This window comes from Ctenocephalides felis, unplaced genomic scaffold (assembly GCF_003426905.1).
Source record: "Ctenocephalides felis isolate EL2017-DRISC unplaced genomic scaffold, ASM342690v1 CF-g0.4_SCAFFOLD_03572, whole genome shotgun sequence".
Lineage (NCBI taxonomy): Eukaryota > Metazoa > Arthropoda > Insecta > Siphonaptera > Pulicidae > Ctenocephalides > Ctenocephalides felis.
In genome coordinates, this window is record NW_020539726.1 from 3026324 (window position 1) to 3048002 (window position 21679).

Consider the following 21679-nt stretch of genomic DNA (forward strand, 5'->3'; position numbering starts at 1 on the left):
TTTGTCCTAACGCCAGTAGGCTATATTATCACATTCAATCCTAGTTTGAATTTATTTTGTTATTATTATTAACGTCCTAGCCTTTATTTAGTAAAAACTAACTGCAGTCAAATGAGACCCTACTCATGACAATTTGAAACTTGATCTTATAATACTTGAATACCAAATCAAAGCACTCCGTAATGTTGGTTTTAATATGTTCTGGAATAACTATATTTCGTTCTTTCTCAAATATTTGTCATAGAGATTAAATATGATAATAATTTGTTATTGCAAATTCCTAAATCTCGACGTTAAAGGCCAACATCTTTGCAAGATTCGATCCTAGACAATATTTGAATATGATATCTCCATCATATATTATTATATCGTATAGGATCTTCATATTCGGTTCTCAGGTTTAAACTACTCTTTTCGCCGAACTATTCTTGTCGGCGACAACTTCATGTCGTCCGTGAAATGTACAATCAATTTAGGACAGCTAAACACTCGTTCCGACGCCAACTTCATAGCGTCCGTTAAAAGTACGATCAAAGGTCAATGACCTTTTTATGACCGCCAACGTCAAAATTAGCATGTTTTTAACGTCGTGTGGACCATGTTTACTTATCTATGATAAGGACTAATGTTTATTTTGGTTCATTTATCTACGCAAATAACAACAATAAAACTAGCTGTAAGTGGAATTCTGTCTTGAGGCAATTATGGCATCGTGCCTTGAGGCAAATTGCTGGAACTTCCCGCACCGTAACGAAATGATCGAGGAATATTGAATGTTTTCAAATAGATTATTATAAATATAGTAACATTGTCTAATATTTATAAGAATTATATAAACCGAATTGCAGAGTTGAAATTATTTCTAAAGTATATTAGAACTATAGTCAGATTAAAAATAAAATCTGAAATATTTCGATATACAAAATACTACAAAAAAAAAAAAAAAAAAAAAAAAAAAAAAAAATTGGAACAAAATTTTTTTTCCAAAATCAATTATTTTGTTAAGACAAGCAGAAAGTTCTTTGAATCATTTAAATCGGACGCTTAGTTCTCTCAAAAAACTGCCATTTTTTACATATTTAGCTCCGTATCTTCGAAATGGCTGGGCCTGCCTTTGCCAAAACTAATAAACACTTCTCCCAATCATTACTAATTGAATGTTTTTTAGATCATTCAAATCGGATACTCCGTTCGCTCAAAAATTCGATTTCTATTTTTTGCACTCTTTGCTCCGTATCTCCGAAACGGTTGGACCTGCCTTAGCAAAAAACTAATCAGCTCTTTTCCCAATCAATAGGAATCGAATGTTTTTTGAACCATTCAAATCGGTTGATCCGTGCGCCCTAAAACGTGACTGGAAATTTGTATCCACACATACATACACACACACACACACACACACACACACACATCCATTTTTTCTGAGGTATGCCAAAACGTTCAGAAACCTCCAAAACGTCGAGAAATGTAAAAAATTTCAATTCCGATTTTCGGCCCATTACAATAACTTACCCTACGGGAAGTTAATTAATAACTAATATCTTACATGATTTATAACTAAATCTTAAAAATACATTATAATACAAAAAAACAATATTATTTTTATTCACATATTTATTACACATAAATACACCAACACTCTTCTTTTATCTATGGGTAGAAGGCATAGACCTTATACAATTTCAATTGTATAAGGTCTATGGTAGAAGGGGGCAAAACGCATTTAATTTCAGCCCATAGTTGTCAAGCGATATGCGTAAAACATCACTCATTTTCTAGCTCTCAGAATGAAAAAGTCTAGTAAATAATCTAGTACACATTGACTAAGGTTATGTTCATATCTATATTCTTAAATCTCTTTTACCACCTATGGTATGTCAAATGGGCGTAGGGAAAATGTCAAGGAAATGTCAATGTCAAAAAGTACTTGCTTATTTTTAGGTTAATGCCACAAAATACAATGTGTATATTTTGACTTCCTCTCATCTTATGTATTACAAAAATTATAAATCATGTGCCGCTGCGCAAATCATGTGCCGCTGCGCAAAAAATATTTTTATGGCTTGTAGAAATTGAGTTATTTATTTTAAAAGATAAATTGAAATGCTTCATAAAAAACTTATTGTTTGTATTTATTACTATTGTTATTATTAAATATAGAATGCATAGAACCAATAACAGGGACTATTTTTGGAGGAATAGCTGCTATGGCTGGAAGTGCGATATTCTATAACTCTTTTGATATGTTAAAAGATAATACATACTGTAAATATGCAGAATGCTGTAACAGTTATTCTATTCCCTATGATATTAAAAGTATATTTAACAGCATTTTTTGTATTATCTGATTCACCAGATTTATTGAAATAATTTTTTTAGAACTTTATACTTCTCTAACACATCACGTTTATGGGCAGCATCTTGTTCTCGATACTGTTGTACCTGCCATACAAGGCCATATATCATCATCATCTCCAAAGAAACCACTGACATTAAGCTTTCATGGCACTCCTGGAAGTGGTAAAAATTATGTATCTCAATTTATAGCTAATAGTTTGTACAGGTATGGAGAAAAGAGCAAATTTGTGCATAGTTACAATGGCGGATTACATTTTCCTCTGCAAAGTAAAGTTGATGAATATAAGGTATGATACTATACCATTCAAATTGAATTTGTTATAATCTCATACTTTTAAAACATTAAATGATCTATACAATATAATTATGTGATTATTATTGATTTGTTTTATAGGAAAAATTAGTATCTGATATTAAATCAGCTGTGAAAGCATGTGATAAATCTTTATTTATTTTTGATGAAGTTGACAAAATGCCTGTTGGAGTTCTTGATGCCTTGAAACCATTTTTAGATTACAATGCTCATATTGATGGATTGGATTTCCGGTAAGTTGATAATAATTTCACTATATTCACATTCTAAATTTAATTATATTTTAGGAAATCTATTTTTATTTTCTTATCTAACAAAGGAACTAAAGAAATAACATTCCATTTGATTAAGTTATGGAACGACGGTTTGGAAAGAGAGAAAACTAAGCTTTCTCATTTTGAGCCACTTGTTATTAAAGGCGCTTTTGAAGAAGAAGGTGAATACTCTATTAGTTTATTTGGATTATTAAATAGAGCTGGCCTGGTAAACATTTTACTACCTGCAATTAATTTGTTTCCATTTAATTGTAAGTGAGCGTCCGTATTATTCAAATTGCATTAATGTTTTCTTCCTGTATATCTTCTTTGTTTGATTTTAATATATTATTCTGATACAAATTATGTGATGAAGATCAAAAAATATAATCAAGTGTCTTCTTAGATGCTTGTATATGAATCGATAGAAAATTTCAACAAGAATATATATCACATGATTAACAGCAAAAATTAAAAAAAAAAATGATATGATGAAATCAACCAGTTTTCGCCAATAAGTTTTATGAAATAGGTACAACAAAGTTTTTATTCTGTTATTTTCAATTAAATTTTTTTATTAAATAGCATATAGGCATTAGTTTCTAATAATTCCATTTTACTTCACTTGATACACCAGGCGGCCTCTCAATATAAATACTCAATAAAATTGATATTTTTAAAATATTAAAGCAGAATGATATTTATAGGCTCATTTCCTCTTTTTTTAAACTCTTTTTACGGTTTGTCTTAGAAATCATATAAAAAACTATGTGTGATAGCGTTCCCTTGACGATGTGACTGCATTTTTCCCATGCATTGCATTCATTGTTTTTTTTTTAAGTTAAATCAATGCTTTGCACTAAGTCAGAAAAATGTCATTTAAAATTCAGATTAATTATTCGATTACTAAAATGGCTGTGGAAGGAGGGTGAAAATTTAGAGTTGTGTGCATTTTTTAATTTAATATTGTGAACATTGATTAAAAATTTTAAGAAAAATTGATTTCAAAATGAAAGGATGGGGACGGACAACCCTTGATAAAAACTAGTTGGTATTGGTATTTAGCCTTGAGGCAAGTTACATGAACTTCCCGATATGTGTAAATAATCGACTTAATCAATAAAAAATAAATTAATTTATGAGTGGATTTATTACACATTATTGAAAACGAACGAACACGTTAACTCGGAGTATTTTCAAAAAGCAACTTTTCAGAAATCAGCAATTATTATGTTTGAACCAGTTTCCGTAGGATTTTAATGGTTTAGTATGTTTATTAAGACCAAGTACTATATTGTTATACCAAGTAAATGGTCTAATTTTAATTTTAGCTAACGTCAAAAAAACTACTCATTTTCTCAAACTTTGATGAATTTTTAAAATTAAACTACTTGTCGTAAGGCCGTATTATTACAGTAAGTTCTATAAGACCATGATATATATCGCTAAAAAATTCCATAAAAATCGGCTTAAATTTTTTTTTTCAACAGTTAATTACAAGAAAACGGCTCGGTAGATTTTCACTTACAACTAATGAGTACCATTCACAACTAATATCTTTCAAACAGTTCTTGATTTTTTAAAATCGGTTCGGTAGGATGAGCTTAAATGTGGACGAAAAGTTTAACACTTTTTTTCAAATTACAAAGAAAACAGCAGATCATCGCACAAAACTGAGAAACGATAATCCTCATTGAGAAAACATCAAATGGTTTTTAAATTTCTGAAATCGGATCAGGCGTTTTTGAGCAAACGTCGATGAAAGTTCTAATTTTGGCAAATGCCAAAAAGACCATACTAATTTTTGCAAACTTTGACGAATTTTTAAAGCTAAACCAGTTGTCGTAGGACCGTAATATTTTAGTATGATCTATAAGACTATGGTATCTACCGTCAAAAAAATAATCACAAAAATCGTCGAAAAAATTATTTTTTAACACTTTATTACAAGAAAACGGCCCGGCCGATCTTTACCAAAAACTAATCAGCACGATTCCCAATCAATATCTTTCGGACGGTTTTTGAATTTTCATAATCGGTTCAGAATTGCGGGCTAAAACGTGGACGAAAATTTTTTCACTTTTCTGCTATTTATAAAGAAACGTCTTGGCCGATCGTACCACAAAACTGACAAACGATAGTCCTCGTCGAGATACATCGAATGGCTTTTAAATTTTTAAAATCCGCCCAGCCGTTTTCGAGCGAGCAAAAAAATCTGTTCACATACACACACACACATACTTTTTCCAAATTTGATCTCATTCGATTCAGAATGGCTTGAAACGTCGAGAAAACATAAAATTAGCGAATCGGATTTTTTGATGAAAACATAAACTTCTCCTTCGGGAAGTTAATAAATAGTATCTTAAAGTAAAAAGAGTTCCATGTATTTTTCAATTTTGAAATTAAAATATAACATTTTCGAATTGTGTGAAATTTATTTATTTTAAAGATATACATACAATTATTTGAAACGTATTTTAGGATTATGATAAAAAAAAATGAAATTTTTTGATCGAAATAGCTGGTTTGCTCAATTTGCGAACAACCTCTGCGTTAAATTAATTATCTCCAGTTGTGCTGATCGCATCAGAATTCCTTTTTTATTATTATACTTATATTGAAGTCCACTTTATAATAATTTAAAAACAATCTTTTTGCAACTTTCTTAGCAATAACAACCCTTAAATATTTACAAAGATTTTTCAACCTTTCCCCAAATTCAATCGATTGAAAAAAAAAGATAGCAGAGAAAAAAAGGAAAAAACACGTAGCAGAGTAAAAAAAAATGTTTTTTTTTAACCTTTATAAACACTCAAGGGTTTTTATTGTTAAGAAAATTGCATTTTTTTTGAATTGTTATAAAGTTGGCTCCAATATGGTACAATAAAAAAAAATACTGATCCAATCAGCACAACTGGAAATAATTAATTTAACGCAGAGAAACAATATTTTGTTTTCAGTTCAAAACTCGAAACTTTTTGAAGTATGCAAAAATTATATATTTCTAATTGGGTCAATATTTGACCAGGGCTTTTATTTAACCTGGGACCCTTCGGGATAGGGGATACAATTATATGAGTATAAATACCTGTAACATATAAGAATAAGGGAGTCTAGCAAATGTAATAAGAGAAGAAGGTTGTAGAGTGTAGTTCAATATATGTCATAAATTAAATAGTGGTTTTATTCACATCTTATGGTGATGAAATATTTATAATTTACAGTCCACTCAATATCAAATTAATCAAAGTGATCCTCACCACTAATATTGAATACAGCTTATCACCTAATTTGGATATAAATGCACGCGGTGAACAAATAAAATTTAAAATCAGTTAATTAGTTCAGGCGTCCACCGCGAACTAGTATCGTGGCACGAACTTTATTGGCTGAATTATATAAATTCATTAAAATTTGGAAAAATAAGCTTCAATTTTAGGATATTCAAGCACGTGTCTGCGCACTATAATTAATATAATTACAGATAGTTTAAATGTGATTGAGAAATATCAATTGGAAATCGCAATGTTTGGATTTAAGTGAAAGCGAAAACTTTATTTTCGAAATAAACAGTTGAAAATTTTATTGTAAGTACCTAAATCTCAATTTCGGCTGATTAAATGAATTATTACGAATTTCGGGAAGTTGTCTTAAGGCAAAATGCCAGTTTCAACTAGATAGTCTTTTTATTTAAATTCGAAAATTTTGATTACTCAGAAATTTCAAGAAATTACATTTTTAGTGGCGATAATGTTTCTATATTATTTATAGTTATAATAAATAAATATATTTCAAGAGCAAACTTCAAGACGGAGTACAAAAATCTAGACTAACTCAAGCAAGGATTTACTCAAAGTTTTAGTTTTCTATTTGCTTTTTTGAATTCATGAGTCTATAAATAAACTAATGTTTGTGAAGATCTTTATTTTAACTAATTAATGTTAATTGTTTTTGAAAATATAATAAAATTGAACAATTTTCGAATCTATCAAAATATTGACAATATTTAAAATTTTTTAGAATCTGATACATTTTATTATTGATATTTTTTCTAAACAAAAGTTTTAAATTTTTAAAAATATATTTGTTCGTTTATAATGCGCATTCATTCGATGTTGAGTTCGCAGAGAAATGGGCATAAAATTATATTTTGAGGATTATAAATAAAAGCTATTTGTGTATATTTTACTACTCTAAATGATGATTCCTTTATGGATGCGACACTTAATGACAAAATATTGTTTTTTTTTAAATATGGATTTCCATAGTTTTACTGGCCACCCTTCTAACGATAAGTGGTAATGGGTCTACTTTCAGTGAGCTCAACTTAATATAAATTATTGAAATTGTTAAATTAGTGGATCACATCATTGTGTTGCCTTAATAAAATGGCTATAGATATTTGATGGGTATTTGAATGAAGGCATTCAACAAATTCACACAACTTTATAAAATTAAGTTATCATATTAGCCAAACCTTGCAAATGCGCAATTTTGTAGAATTGAAATATGATTTTATTGTTTGTTAATATTATATTTGTTTTTGATCATATGCATTGTAATATATAATAAAAGTAGTAAAAACATAATTTAAATTCTAATTACAATTTCAGGGGGTTTTAAATATTCTTCAAATATTAAAAGTGGACTCATAGATCATTACATACCTTTTTTCCCCTTGGAAAGAAGGCATGTGGAAATGTGCATCAAGGATGAGTTTTTGAATCTGGGAATCATTTCTCCTCAGGAAGAATATATTGAGTGAGTTTTTGAAATAATTTCACAGTATTTCATGTTGGAAAGAAATGTTATATAAAACTATTAATAATTTAGGGAGGTATTGAGTTTTGTAACATATGGGCCAGATGATAAACCTATCTTCTCAAAAACTGGCTGTAAGCGAATAAGTCAAAAAGTAGCAGCCATAGTAACAAGAGAAAAAATGAATAAGGATTAAATGAAAAATAAGGAATCATAGATTATAATGATGGTTGGAAATATGGAATAATAATGCCTATATGTAATAACTAATAAATAATATTAATTTTTCTAATTTATATCGTTGTTTATATTTAATAATTAAAAAATACTAATGTGGACTAAAAAGTGCCAAAATCATATAAACAACTCTATTTTATTACCAATACCTTGTTTTAATTATAACAATGTTCATACAGTCAGCTAACAGCTATTCAACAAGCACCAGTAAAATCTTTTTGGAAAAAAGCTGTTTTTTTCACAAAATGCTAGTTCTCAACATCTCAAAAGAAAAGTGTTATCATTTATAGAAAATGAGTTGGGTGCCTTAAAGCTGTTTAAGTTATTTTTAAATAATATATTGAATTTACTCTTTATACTTTACAAATAGAAGAAAAATCTTCAAAATCAATAAAACTGTTTGCTTGTACAAATCATTAATTACGTATGACATGATTTATTTTAATATATAATTAACATTAATGATATTTAATGTTTTTTTTTTGATTCACCTTGTTTTGATGCCTTTCTTTTAAGGTTTTGAGCATGTTTATCAGGCGTTAGGATTTTTATATGTGGTGTTATCTTTGAAGAAGATACTGTAGGGCTACTACTAGAAGATTTAGTGGAAGATTCACTTTTTGATTTCGAACTGCTTCCACTGTATAATTTGGTATATCCTGAACTGGAAGCAGGTGATTTTGATGATTCCTTAGATCTGTCTTTATAGGATTTTTGTACAGAAGTAGAAGTTTCAATCTTAAAATAAAAATAGAAATTAAATAATTTATTTAAAAAAAGTGAAGTATCATTTAAAATCAATAAATTACTTTGCACTCTGAACAACTCCAACAAATATCAGGATCATTTACATCATTTTCGGGTATGTGCGGTCTGTGACATTCTTGATGATAAAGTGAATGACATTCTGAACACTCCACAAGTCTATTGCCTGCAGTTACATCCATCCCCCTAAAATCATATATGTGATTAAAATGTAATAAAAATATTATAAAGGCAAAAGTAAAAGCCAAGTCTCTTTGAAAAGAAGCACAACAAATTAAAAAAACAAGATTGAGTAACAAATATCTCAAAACTAAATAATGTTGAAAGCAAAAATAAAATGTGGACGAGCATTGATAAATATCTGAAATCATTTATTTATTACATACTATCACTGAAAAAGTAAACCAATAAATATATCAAATAAATACAAGAATATTTATATAAAAAATACATTTTATACATAAGGTATATACTGGTGTACATAAGCATTGAAAAATGTACATAATCACCTTTCAAAATATCGAGTTAAAAATTTATTGCTTCAAATATCTTGGAACATAAAAAAACATACTTAAAATGACAATTTTCATATGAAATACCTGCAGATTATACAAGTGAGATCATCCTGCAGCAAATTTTTTAGTCCCTCGACCATTGAATCATCATGTGATGTTATTATATCTGTATCACAGGCCGTAATTAAGCCACAAACTTTTTGCTCTTCATCTAAAATCTTTAAGTTAAAATAGTAAAAAATCTTTGTGTGTTTATTTCAAATATAAATTGTTACTGATGCACCCACTTCTTTCTTTAAGGCATTAGTAAGGGTTTTGTGAGAACCATACTTTTGTTTTATAGCTTCATCAAGGTATAATCTGATTAATTCAGCAGAATCTGCACTATTTGATTGTAGTAAGCGACAAGCTCTTAATGCACATTCCGTTTCTCCATTAGACATAATGATAATGTTTTGGAAAAAGACTGAAATTTTTAATCAAATAAATAATTAATATAAGTAACCATTTTTTTAAAAATTGATGAATGTTTCGAGTAATATCATTCATTATAAATTGTATGTATGATGTAAGTATTTTTCTACATTTATTTTATATAACCCTACTTTTTGAAAACTAAATTAAATTACTTGTTTTCAATTAATTTCATTCTATTGTTAATTATAAATTTTCCATTATCATCACAGCCGTTTTGAAGGTTTTTAATTTTTAAAGTTCATATATATTTTATTCAAAATTGTTTACCTATTTGAAATTAGACAGTTCGACGTTATTCATATATTATTCAAGAAAATACTAAAGGTGCGTTCACGAACATGAACAAGCAAGAATCAAGACTGTGCGTACCAGAACGGGGCGACACATGAAACAAAATTGTTCGTTCATGTTTGAACCATAGACCTTATACAATACAAATGAAATTGTATTGTGTGGCGGCTACAGGTGCGTCCACACCTAATGAACGAACACGAACGAACATGTCGAGCAAGAAAATACAAAGAAGAACGAACAGGAGCACGAACGAACGCAACAAAGCAGTGGAGGCTTGAATTTTTTTGTTCGAGGATGTACCGTGAAACGTCAGATTTATTATTTAAAGTGGCGGGAAAGAGCAAAATTATTTAAAGTCATCAAATTTACAAGATTTGTCAATAACAGCAATATCTTATAATAAACACAACATAAACTAATGCAGGGCTGCACATTTTAACATCAAAAAAGAAAAATGTTTGTCTACATTCGTGGTAGCGTACACACTGCACATACGAGTTCAAACATGAACGACAATTCCCTTTGATGTACCGACAAGTTGCGGAACATTGCTCGCCATGTTTGTTTATGTTCATTCGTGATCGTTGTGGCGTCCACACTATGCTGTTGCCGTTCGTTCTGGTACGTTCATTTATGTTCGTTCATGTTCGTTCGTTAGGTGTGGGCGCACCTTACCCCGAATATAAACAAACATCTTTCTTTTTTGATGATAAAATGTGCAGTCCTGCATTAGTTTATGTTGTGCTTATTACAAGATATTGCTGTTATGGACAACATTTGTGAATTTGATCACTTCAAATAATTTTTCTCTTTCCACTCGGGAGTCGACTGCTCGAAGTTGCGCTGCGCTCGATAAATTAAGGTGCGTCCACACCTAACGAACGAACACAAACGAACAAGATGAATAATAATAATAATAAGCGCAGATTAAAAATTTCAAACAAAAGCGAACCACGCGCAAATCAAACATATCAAACGTCTAGTTCGTTTGCGCTCGTTCGCTAGGTGTGGCGGCACCTTTATATATGACTGCATACTGCACACTGCATCATACAAATAAGCATTGCGCTAACTGTCACACTTTGAATGTGTAACTGTATACATGATTGTGAAGTAATTATTTTATAAATCTTCTGATGTACAGTGACATTTTGCGCATTGACAATATATCATTTGAATTTGTATTTTGAAAATTAAGAGTTGACTTGAGATTTTTGTTGCTTTTATCAAAATATCTTAACTAACCTACCTTTCTAGTATTCGAACAGTGATTATAAGTAATAAATATAATAATAAGTTATAAGTAATTGGTTTATTTTTTTAAGTTTGCAAAATGTCTGCCATAATCCTTCTTCATTGGAACAGAGAACAGCAGATGTTTATTGGAAAAATGTTCCTTCGAAGAACTTGGATTAAATCCTAAAGTTCTTGAAGGTTTACATGCATGTGGTTTTGAAGTACCTTCTCCTATCCAGTGCAAAGCTATACCTATTGGGCTTTGTGGTTTTGGTAAATAATGTTTATATTTGACTAATATTATTTTCTATTAAATATATTACCTAGAAAAATTTTAATAGAATTGCTTATGTCGTCTCACATTTGTTTCAACTATTAGAACTTTTCAAGTACTGGACTAACTTAGATATGAAATAATTTGCAACTTTAAAAAAAAAACATATTTTTTCTATATCATTTTGAAAAAAAAAGATATATAGGTAAGGACATATTGAGATGCTAATTTGTAATAAATAAATTGATTGGACTTTTTTGGGACATCAGTATTTGACCAATAAGCTCAAAGGGAACAAGTTGTACATCTCGCTGGACTCAGAATGGGAAAAGAGCTTTATGCAGTAAACTTCTGTTTACTGATAGATCTGTTAGTCCGTATTTTGAAGTAGAGTAGAAGCTACAAGTCAATCCTCATGGAGAGGTTACAATTTTCTTTTTTCTTGGCCTTGACTGAACTACCCTGTGGTTGATGTGTAATAGTACTAATCCATTATGTCTATTATGAATAATTAAAATTTTACCATACATTAGATTACTGCAATTAAATTGATCCAAATCATTAGTACTGGCATAAGTTTATCAATTTTGATGGATTACAAATAACTCCTCAATAATTACAAATAAATACTTAAAAAACATGAGCTAAGAACCCCCAAAATAAACTTTGTAGGCTTTGACAATGATGCTCAACATCTGATTGGTTTGCTATTATGGCTTTTGTTATGTTATACAGTATAGGAAATTAAAAATTTTCAATTAAGGCCACTGTGCCTTTTGACCATATATGTCATATTGTCCGTAGTTTATTTGGTGAGTTAAAACCATGATTGAAGTAATGCAAATTGAATACATCTTGCATTCTATATATAAATGGAAATTCTTGTATTTGCAAAAAAAAGTTGCTGAATGAATTTACCTCTTTTTATGCAATAGCAAAACATTATCCTTAGGCATACAACAGCGCAGATGTATAACTCTTATATGTGATATATTTGAATTACATATCACAATTAACAATTATGATCATTCAAGTGTGAAAGACACCTATTCAGATTACTTTCTTCGAACAGATTTAGTTGTACAAGCAAAATCTGGTACAGGAAAAACTTTGGTGTTTGGATGCATATGCTTGGAAACAGTTAAAACTGAAGTCGACGAACTGCAAGCTTTGATTTTATCACCTACGAGGGAGATTGCTGTTCAAACTCAACAATTGTTGCAAGATATTGGAGTGAAAATAAAAAGTATGTTTTAGATATATAATCAAACACTGAAAATGGCTTAGTTATTAGATTCTCTTTGCGCCCAACATTGATGAACTATAAGAGATTGTCAAATTTTCACATTTACACTCAGTTTTTTTTGTAGTGTTTATTGAATACAAATCTGTGTTTTATAATTTTTTTATAATGTATATTATTAAACGATATAAAAACAATACAATTCAAAAATGGATCCCATTTGGTTTATATGGTTATTCAAAATTGGGTGTTTGCTATATGTTGATTATATTTAACTGTTTCTTATTAATTATTTTAGTTTATTAACATTCTTATGCCAAAGTATAAAATTTATAAAGCTGGTTGATTTGTCTGAATGCAAATTACATTTTGAATATAATATGCCTTATGGTGCAGAAATTTTATGACTGCTGCATGCAGATCTCAATGTGCTTTTATATAAAAATAAATTTATTTTAACGATCTAGAGGCTCCTTTTCATATTATTGAAATGCCTAATTACTATAAATGCTGAACTATGTGATTAGAACTTTGGAAAAACATATACTTTTATATAATTGTAAAATGTGTAAGAGGTATTGTTATTTTTCAGATTTGAAAACTGAAGCTTTCATTGGAGGTTTACCTATGAGCACTGATCGAAATAAATTAAAAGGTTGCCATATTGCAGTTGGAGCTCCTGGTAGAGTAAAACATTTGCTAGTGAATAGGGTGCTAAATCCCAATAATATAAAACTACTGATCTTGGATGAAGCCGATGTTTTAATAAACGAAACATTTATAGATGATATAAAATATATTTACTCCTGTTTACCAAGCAAGAAGCAAATAATTGCATCAAGTGCAACATATTCTTCAGAGTTTGCAAAATTTACTAAAGTTTTTATGAAACAACCTTCCACAATTTCACCACAATATGATGTGCCCGTTCTTCTCGGAGTGAAGCAATTTATTACGACGGTTCATCCTGCAGCTAATGACCCTCTTAATATTGCTGAATTAATTCGCATACTAAGTCAAATATCTTTCAAGCAATGCGTAGTGTTTTCAAATACAAAATCTAATGCAGAACAGGTATATGTTTCTTTGATAAAACATAACTGGCCCTGCGAATATTTATCTTCTGATCATAGCCAAGTGACACGTTTAGCAATTTTAAGTAAACTTAAATCATTTCAATGTCGAATTCTTGTTACAACAGATTTAACAGCTCGTGGAGTTGATGTAGAAAATGTGAATTTAGTTATAAATTTAGAAGTTCCTTTATCACATGCAACCTACTTGCACAGAATTGGCAGAGCAGGTCGTTATGGTACTTATGGAGCCGCAATTACTTTTATTAGTGACAGTAAAGAACTATTTAAGTTCAAAAACGTCCTGTATAAAATAGGTGGTGATAATATTTCTGTAGATATTTTACCACATGATAAAATACCCAACATATGGGATAAAAAAGAAAATTTTGAGTTTGGTAAAGTATGGGGAGATGTTTTTTCAGAATCTTCAGAAAATCAGAATCCAAATATTGATCGGCAACAATATGAAAGGCCCATTGAAGTAATACAAAATGTAAATGAATATCAAAAAGATAAAAAATCAGATATTCATGAGATTAAGCAAAATATAAGCCCTAACAATAAAAAATTAAACGATGGTGTCAAATACAATGAAAAAAATATGAAAAATCATTTACCAGGAAATGAAACATTTGTTATTCCTAATTTGACAGAATTACAGAATGATATGGATATATTTATGAAAACTAACTACAGTGAAAAGGATATCATAGAAAATAATATAATTAATATGGATGAGAGTTCTGAAATATACAATAGATTAATAAATGATCCTGATGGAAAAAAATGCATCGAGAATATAGATGCATTACTCACTGATTATGAATATAAGACTACAAATAATTCTACTAATAATAGTAAATCTTCCACTCCGAACAAATCTAGTTGTGAAAATAAATATGTGGAGCAAAATTTGGACTTTATAACAAAATTACGTAAAGCTACTTCTGATTTAAAGTTTGATACAGATGATTCAAACGATGAAGATCATGTGAATATTTTAAGAAAGCATACAACTGAAGAAACAAAATGTATACCAATTAAGCCAGAAAAAATTAATAAAAAGAAACTTGATGATGATAGAGCATTTTTAGAAATGATAAAAAGGAATGCTTCTAAAGAAATAATTAAATATGACGATAGCAAAACTTTGCGCCAGGGCAATGATACTTCTGAAATTAATGATGACTATGCAGCAAACAAGTTTAGGAAAGCAGTACAAAATGTAGATAGTGACACTTTTAAATGTAAAGAAAACAATGAAGTTGATAATGGCGGTTTAAATGCTGGCAATAATAAATACAATGAAAAAAATATGAAAAAGCATTTACCAGGAAATGAAACATTTGTTATTCCAAATTTGACTGAATTACAGAATGATATGGATATATTTATGAAATCTAACTACAGTGAAAAGGATGTTATAGAAAATAATATCAACATGCATGAGAGTTGTGAAATACACAATAGATTAATAAATGATCCTGATGGAAAAAAATGCATCGAGAATAAAGATGCATCACTTACTGATTATGATGATAAGACTGCAAATAATTCTACTATCAAAAGTAACTCTTCAACTCAGGACAAATCTAGTTGTGAAAATAAAAATGTGGAACAAAATTCGGATTTTATAACTAAGTTACGTGAAGCTACTTCTGATTTAAAGTTTAATACTGATGATTCAAATGATGAAGATCATGTGAATATTTTAAGAAAGCATAAAAAAAAAGAAACAAAAGTTATACCAATTAAGCCAGAAAAAATTAATAAAAAGAAACTTGATGATGACAAAGCATTTTTAGAAATGATAAAAAGGAATGCTTCTAGAGAAATAATTAAATATGACGATAGCAAAACTTTGCGCCAGGGCAATGATACTTCTGAAATTAATGATGATTATGCAGCAAACAAGTTTAGGAAAGCAGTACAAAATGTAGATAGTGACACTTTTAAATGTAAAGAAAACAATGAAGTTGATAATCGCGATTTAAATGCTGACAATAATGAAACTCCCATGAAAATAAATGATAAATATGAAAACAGAAAAAAACTGCAAGCTGTACGTAAATATGGATATGATGGAGTTAAAGAAAGTACTTTAGAACAAGCAGGGTTACATATAGTACCAGATATGTTAAATGCTGACAATAATGAAACTCCAAAGAAAAAAAGCGATAAATATGAAAACAGGAAAAATCTACAAGATGTGCATAAATGTGTATATGATGGGGCTAACAGAAGTACTTCAGAACAAGCAGGATTAAATGCAGCACCAGATTTGTCTAAAACCATTGATTCATCATTAGACTCTGCAGAAAGTAACATGTTTACAACTTTGGCCACTGATGTAGTTAATGAATCTAACAAAATAAGTTATTTAGAAACTAATGAAGAAATTTTGAACAACCTTGAAACAAATATAATATCAAGTATGTCATCTTTAAATATGAATGACGATGCAAATCAAACCTATCCTTCATTACAAGATCAAATGCATAAAGACATTAACAAGCTTGAAAAAATTTCTATACTAAATTCTATGGAAAATGAAAACGTATTGAAACAACAAGCTGAGGATCGTAGTATGTTAATCAAACATACTAAAAATCAATCGTTGAATTCTAGCAAAATTTCTTCATCAAAAATACTCAAACCTAAAGACATTGAAAGTAAGGATCATATAGAGAAATTAAATTGTTACAATGAAGAAGCAGAAACTGTGCATGAATATCAAAAGTGGAATCATTTATGGATGCAGCAATTGTGGCAAATTAATAATTTTGTCTCTCAAAGCAATTATAGCAGAAACATGTATTTAAATTTATACCATAAGTGATACATTAAATGAAATTTTGTTCACTTGAATTGAATAAATTATCTTTTTTGTGATAATTGTCTGTTGAGCATAACTGAAAAATATTTTTTTTGGTTATTATTAGATTACTAACATTAGAATCTAGACCTACACTGCAAAAGAACACATGATTATTTTTTAAACTCATGATGTGCATGGAAGTTGTAATTATATTTTTTTTATGATGCATAATATATAGAGAGTTAAATTTTTACCTTTCTACTACAAACCCAATCATATTATTTTTGCTCTCCATATTGTTTAATTGTGCATCAATCGTAGTTGCAACATTTATAACAATAAATTCAATAAGATTTTGGAGAAATAAAAAATTAAAATAAATAAAATTTCTGACTAAATTTCCAAACTGTCTACTAACCAATTATTACAGCAAATATATTTATGGGCCATGCATTATACTCTCATTCAGTGACAGACAAATGGAAAATATACCAGAAATTTCCATCAATATTTCATTAACAACACATCAACCAATTTTTATGACAATTCAATATAATATCATGCAAAAATATTATACACATGTTGACAAACTAGAGCTGTTCCACATTCATCTCTGTTCTGAGCAAGGCTTATATTGATGCTGCATTCTGCATGGTATACATTTGCAAGTACGTCCATAAGAAATATGTCAAAGGCAGTATAAATGTCATATTCAGAAAAGACTAATGTGAATAAAGCATTTATATATTGCTTTTTAAATTTGTCAGAACATCAGCTCTAATATACAAAGCATATTTGCACTTAGAATTGATTCTAGACACATAAATGTTTGAAGGAAGCGTCCATTCTCTTAAGGATTTTGTGAGATACTGGTAAATTTATTCATTTTTAAATTGTGAAATTATGAATTGGTTGGTATTAATAAACAATAAGTTTTGTTTAAACAATCGAGTTTTGATAAAATTTATAAGTTTAAACTATATACAAAACTATAGTTTTCGAATATTTGACTATTCCATGATTGTTGTAATCATAGATAAATAAACATATCTTCATAATTGTGTTCACCGTTGCTGAATTGCAAATTTGAATTATTTGTTTAAAGTATATTAGAACTTTAGTCAGAATTAAAATTAAAATCTGAAATATTTTCGGTACACAAAAAATTTTTTTTTGAAAAAAATAAAAATTGTTAAAAAAAAAAATTAAAATTTAAAGAGAAGTTAAAAATTGCATAATTAATGTCTTTGATGCCAATAAGTTTGGATAGCATTAACCGCAATATATGATTACGAGTAATCATATATAACATAAATATCTTTATCATACTTGCGAATTGATGGAGTATGCTGTCATAATTAAATTATTATTATTCTATATTTCAAAATATACCGGTTTCTTTCAATAATTTGCATATACGTAGTTATTGCATCGCATGTTATTCGTAGAAATTACATTGAAAAAATTTCAAACTTTTTTTTTTATTTTTGTAATATAGTATACGAGCTTTTTTCTTATATCCTAAATTCCGTTTGAAAATCTAAAATTCCGATTTCTAAAATTTAAATGCCTCTTAATGCAACTTTATGTAAAAGCAATACATATGTAATACAATGTATCGCGTTGATTGGATTTCTACAACCACCCATTGAACCGTTTCTTTAGAATTAGCAGAAAAGTGTAAAAAAAATTCTCCACACTTCAACCAAAAATTCTAAAAGAATTTTAATAAATCTTTTATAAATATTCGAAAGATATTAGTTAGGAATCGAACTCGTTGGCTGGGGCGTTTCTTCGTAATTAATCATTGAATTTCTTTTAGCGATTTTGATGAAATGTTCATGTTGATACAGTTCTTAAAATATTATTGCCTACAATAAGTGGTTAAATTATAAAAAAATAAAAAATATCCAGGTGAAGAAAAATGGCGCCGCATTAGTGACATGTGCCAAAATTTGACCTCACCGATCGACGCTTTTATCAGTACCGACTGAACAGATTTTTTTAAGAAACGTTTTTTTTAATTATCAGAAAAATTTATCAGAAGCTTTTTTCTAAATAGGAGAAAAGTGAAAAATTTCCATCCACGTTTTAGCCCGCAATTTTGAATCGGTTTTGAAAATTCAAAAACTTTTGTTAAAGATCGGCCGGGAAGTTTTCTTGTAATAAAGCGTTAAAAAAATCTCGACAATTTTTATGAAACTTTTCTCTTATCTTATAGAAATACTAAAATATGACGGCGTATATTAAGCCGTTTAATTAAAAACTTGGACAAAGGTCGGTCGAGCCCTTTCTTCGCAATTAACTGTTGAATTTTTTTTGATGAAACTTTTTATGTTGATAGATATCATGATCCCAAAGAACATACTAAAGTATTGCAGCCCTACGACAAGTCGTTTGATTTAAAAAAATCATCAGAGTTTGAAGAAATATGATATGTAGTTAAAATTTGACAAAGTAGCTTTTGTAATGTGATAAGTCAAATTTTGAATTTCACAAATTTAAAAGCCGTTGGAATAGACTCGATAAGGAGGAGCTGCAATTAGGTTTGAGAAGATCGGCCTTTGAAAATTATGAGCTAGTGTTTGGTGATACTATGATCATTTTCGGTTATTGTAGTTAGTTTTTATTAAATTTGTTTATTTATACTTTAGATTCGTAAACGCAAGTAACATTTCTAGGACAACATTAAACAATAATGACACAATTGGTCAAAGTTTAAGTATTAAGACTTTTTGTTAGACTATGAATTTAAAATTTTCAAAATTGGTCTCCTTTTTTTCAAAAAAATGTGCTAAAGTGTGCTGACAAGTTTTTCAAAAAATTGGTGCATTTAATCAAGACTTGAAAATGGTAAAATACTTGATAGTTCCATAATAAAAAAAAATCGAGTAAATAACTAAATCTTAAAATAACTTGATTTTTGTTAGGGCATTTTACTCACAATCCGTTCAAAAGTTTGTTGTACGCGCAAGCTCTAATTTGCGAGACAGAAACATTTAAACTGAATGCGAGCGAAAATGCGTATAGCCGTTATATTATTATTTTTAGATTTTTAGTTTTTTCATTCAATTTTTCTATTATAACTACTCACTCTTAAGTATCATAACGAATTACTAAACCATACAGGTCACTATAGTTTTATCACATGACTTTAAACTAAGTTGACCAAACGTCCCGGTTTGCCCGGGACAGCTCCGGATTTCCATCTTGTGTCCCTGCAATGCTCGAAAAGCAATATTTATCTCTGATTGTCGGATTGTTTAAAAGCATTCGATTCCAATTGATAGGGAAATGTGCCGATTAGTCCAAAGGTTGGTCCAACCGTTTTTGAGTTACGGAGTGAACTCGACGAACTTGAAGAGTGTAGAAAATAGAATTCGAGTTTTTGAGACAACGAAGCATCGGATTTGAATGATTCAAAAACCATTCAATTCGTAATGATGAGGAAAAGTAGTGATTAGTTTTTGGCAAAGACAGTTTTCGGTGATTAGTTTTTGGCTGTTTCGGCGTTACGAAGCTAAATGTGCAGAAAGTGGCTGTGTTCGAAGGAAATAATCATCCAATTTGAAATATTTAAAGAGCTCTCTGCTTGTGTTGATAAAACGATTTTTGATGGAAAAAAAATCTCATTTTTTTTTAACTTCCGTTTTTTTCTCGAATATTGAAAATAATTCTGATTATCAAAATTTTAATTTGTTACGGGAAGTTCCAGCAATTTTGCTAAAGACACAATGCCATACACTATTTAATTAGAGCGTCTCAGCAAAAGAATTCATTAAAATAAATCTTTTTAATTGCTCCTTGATTTGAATGAGTCAAAAAACATTTTACTTGTAATGACGAAATGAATAATTTATAACATTTTTAATAATTCAGGTCTAGCAGTTTCGGAGATACAGAGGAGGTGATCAAATGATCATTAGCCATATGCACATCAAATTATCAGATATTTGTTTTTATATATATCAGTTTTTAAAAATAAGTAATAATTTTTTTGTTACAATTTTGTTGGGTTCCGTACCAAGATTTTTAATTTTCAAAGTTTTTTTATACGGTTCAAAAAAATTTTTTAAAATTTTCGAAAAAAAACTCAAAATTTTCAATAATATACAAACTTTTATACTTCAAATATGAATTTTAAATTTACAATTCAAATTCAAAATGTATACTCGTATATTTCAAATGCGGTATTCTAAACGTAATAAATATATCCTCAGACGGACTCATTCACCTCCTGTTAATGTAAATTTTCTCGAGCGATAAGATCGACTCTGTATATTTTGTAAACGATTATAGTGATTATAATTATCTGTTTGAAACAATTATTGTGAATCATTGATCAATATTTATTGATTACTGATTTTTTCTCTCGAATATATAATTCTGGTACAGGAAGTTCCAGCAATCTGCCTTAAGGCACGATGCCATACACATAATTAGAGCGTAAGGCCGCTGTTAAAAACAAATTGATTCATTAAAATAAATCTTTAATTGCTCCTTAAATAATAGTTTTTGTTATTAAAATAATATTTCAGTTATTTAGTATAAACCATTTCACCGTCCCGGTAAGCTAAAAATTGCCGTCTTGGTTTCGTCTTCAAAACATATGGTCACCTTACTTTTAACTCTTTAAAATCTATGATTCAATCATGATCCAATTTGGACCACATTGATTTTCACATACAACCATTAAGATAGAAAATATAAAACTAGTAGTGAATGGCGTCGTGCCTTAAGGCAAATTGCTGGAACTTCCGGTACCATAATGAAATGTTCGAGGAATTATTATTTATTTAGAGTTTATAAGTGATCTTTAGAACTTTAGTCAAAATTAAAAATAAAATCTCAATTATTTTCGATATACAAGAAAAAATTTGTTGAAAAAAAATTGAAATATATTTTTTTCCAAAAGTAATTATTTTGTCAAAACAAGCAGAAAGTTTTTTGAATCATTCAAATCGTATGCTTAGTTCTCTCAAAAAACTGCCATTTTTTGCACATTTAGGATCTCCAAAACGGCTGGACCTGCCTTTGCTAAAAACTAATCACCAC

The 21679-nt window shown here is 29.1% G+C and overlaps 3 protein-coding genes across 4 annotated transcripts; 2 read left to right on the plus strand and 1 right to left on the minus strand.

Moving 5' to 3' along the window:
• The first annotated feature begins 1909 nt into the window (after nucleotides 1-1909).
• Nucleotides 1910-7926, plus strand: LOC113387955 (torsin-1A-like). 2 transcript variants are annotated; one of them, XM_026625336.1, is made up of 7 exons: nucleotides 1910-1941; nucleotides 2161-2316; nucleotides 2380-2645; nucleotides 2753-2904; nucleotides 2959-3197; nucleotides 7542-7689; nucleotides 7762-7926. In XM_026625336.1, exons 1-7 carry the CDS (start codon nucleotides 1914-1916, stop codon nucleotides 7883-7885), a joined length of 1113 nt encoding a protein of 370 aa, XP_026481121.1. In that variant the 5' UTR covers nucleotides 1910-1913; the 3' UTR covers nucleotides 7886-7926. The 2 variants fall into 2 exon arrangements, with proteins under 2 accessions (XP_026481121.1, XP_026481122.1); XM_026625337.1 differs by having other exon boundaries at nucleotides 2959-3107.
• Nucleotides 7927-8233: 307 nt separating this feature from the next.
• On the minus strand, nucleotides 8234-10082 carry LOC113387983 (integrator complex subunit 12-like). Its single transcript, XM_026625385.1, has 5 exons — nucleotides 9951-10082; nucleotides 9494-9672; nucleotides 9291-9424; nucleotides 8736-8877; nucleotides 8234-8664 (listed from the first exon to the last, which is right to left on the minus strand). The coding sequence occupies exons 2-5, from the start codon at nucleotides 9647-9649 to the stop codon at nucleotides 8395-8397; spliced, it is 702 nt and encodes a 233-aa protein (XP_026481170.1). The 5' UTR covers nucleotides 9650-9672; nucleotides 9951-10082; the 3' UTR covers nucleotides 8234-8394.
• Nucleotides 10083-10120: 38 nt separating this feature from the next.
• Nucleotides 10121-16692, plus strand: LOC113387906 (probable ATP-dependent RNA helicase ddx20). The gene is made up of 4 exons (XM_026625292.1): nucleotides 10121-10148; nucleotides 11343-11486; nucleotides 12560-12733; nucleotides 13323-16692. Exons 1-4 carry the CDS (start codon nucleotides 10121-10123, stop codon nucleotides 16643-16645), a joined length of 3669 nt encoding a protein of 1222 aa, XP_026481077.1. The 3' UTR covers nucleotides 16646-16692.
• Nucleotides 16693-21679: the final 4987 nt, after the last annotated feature.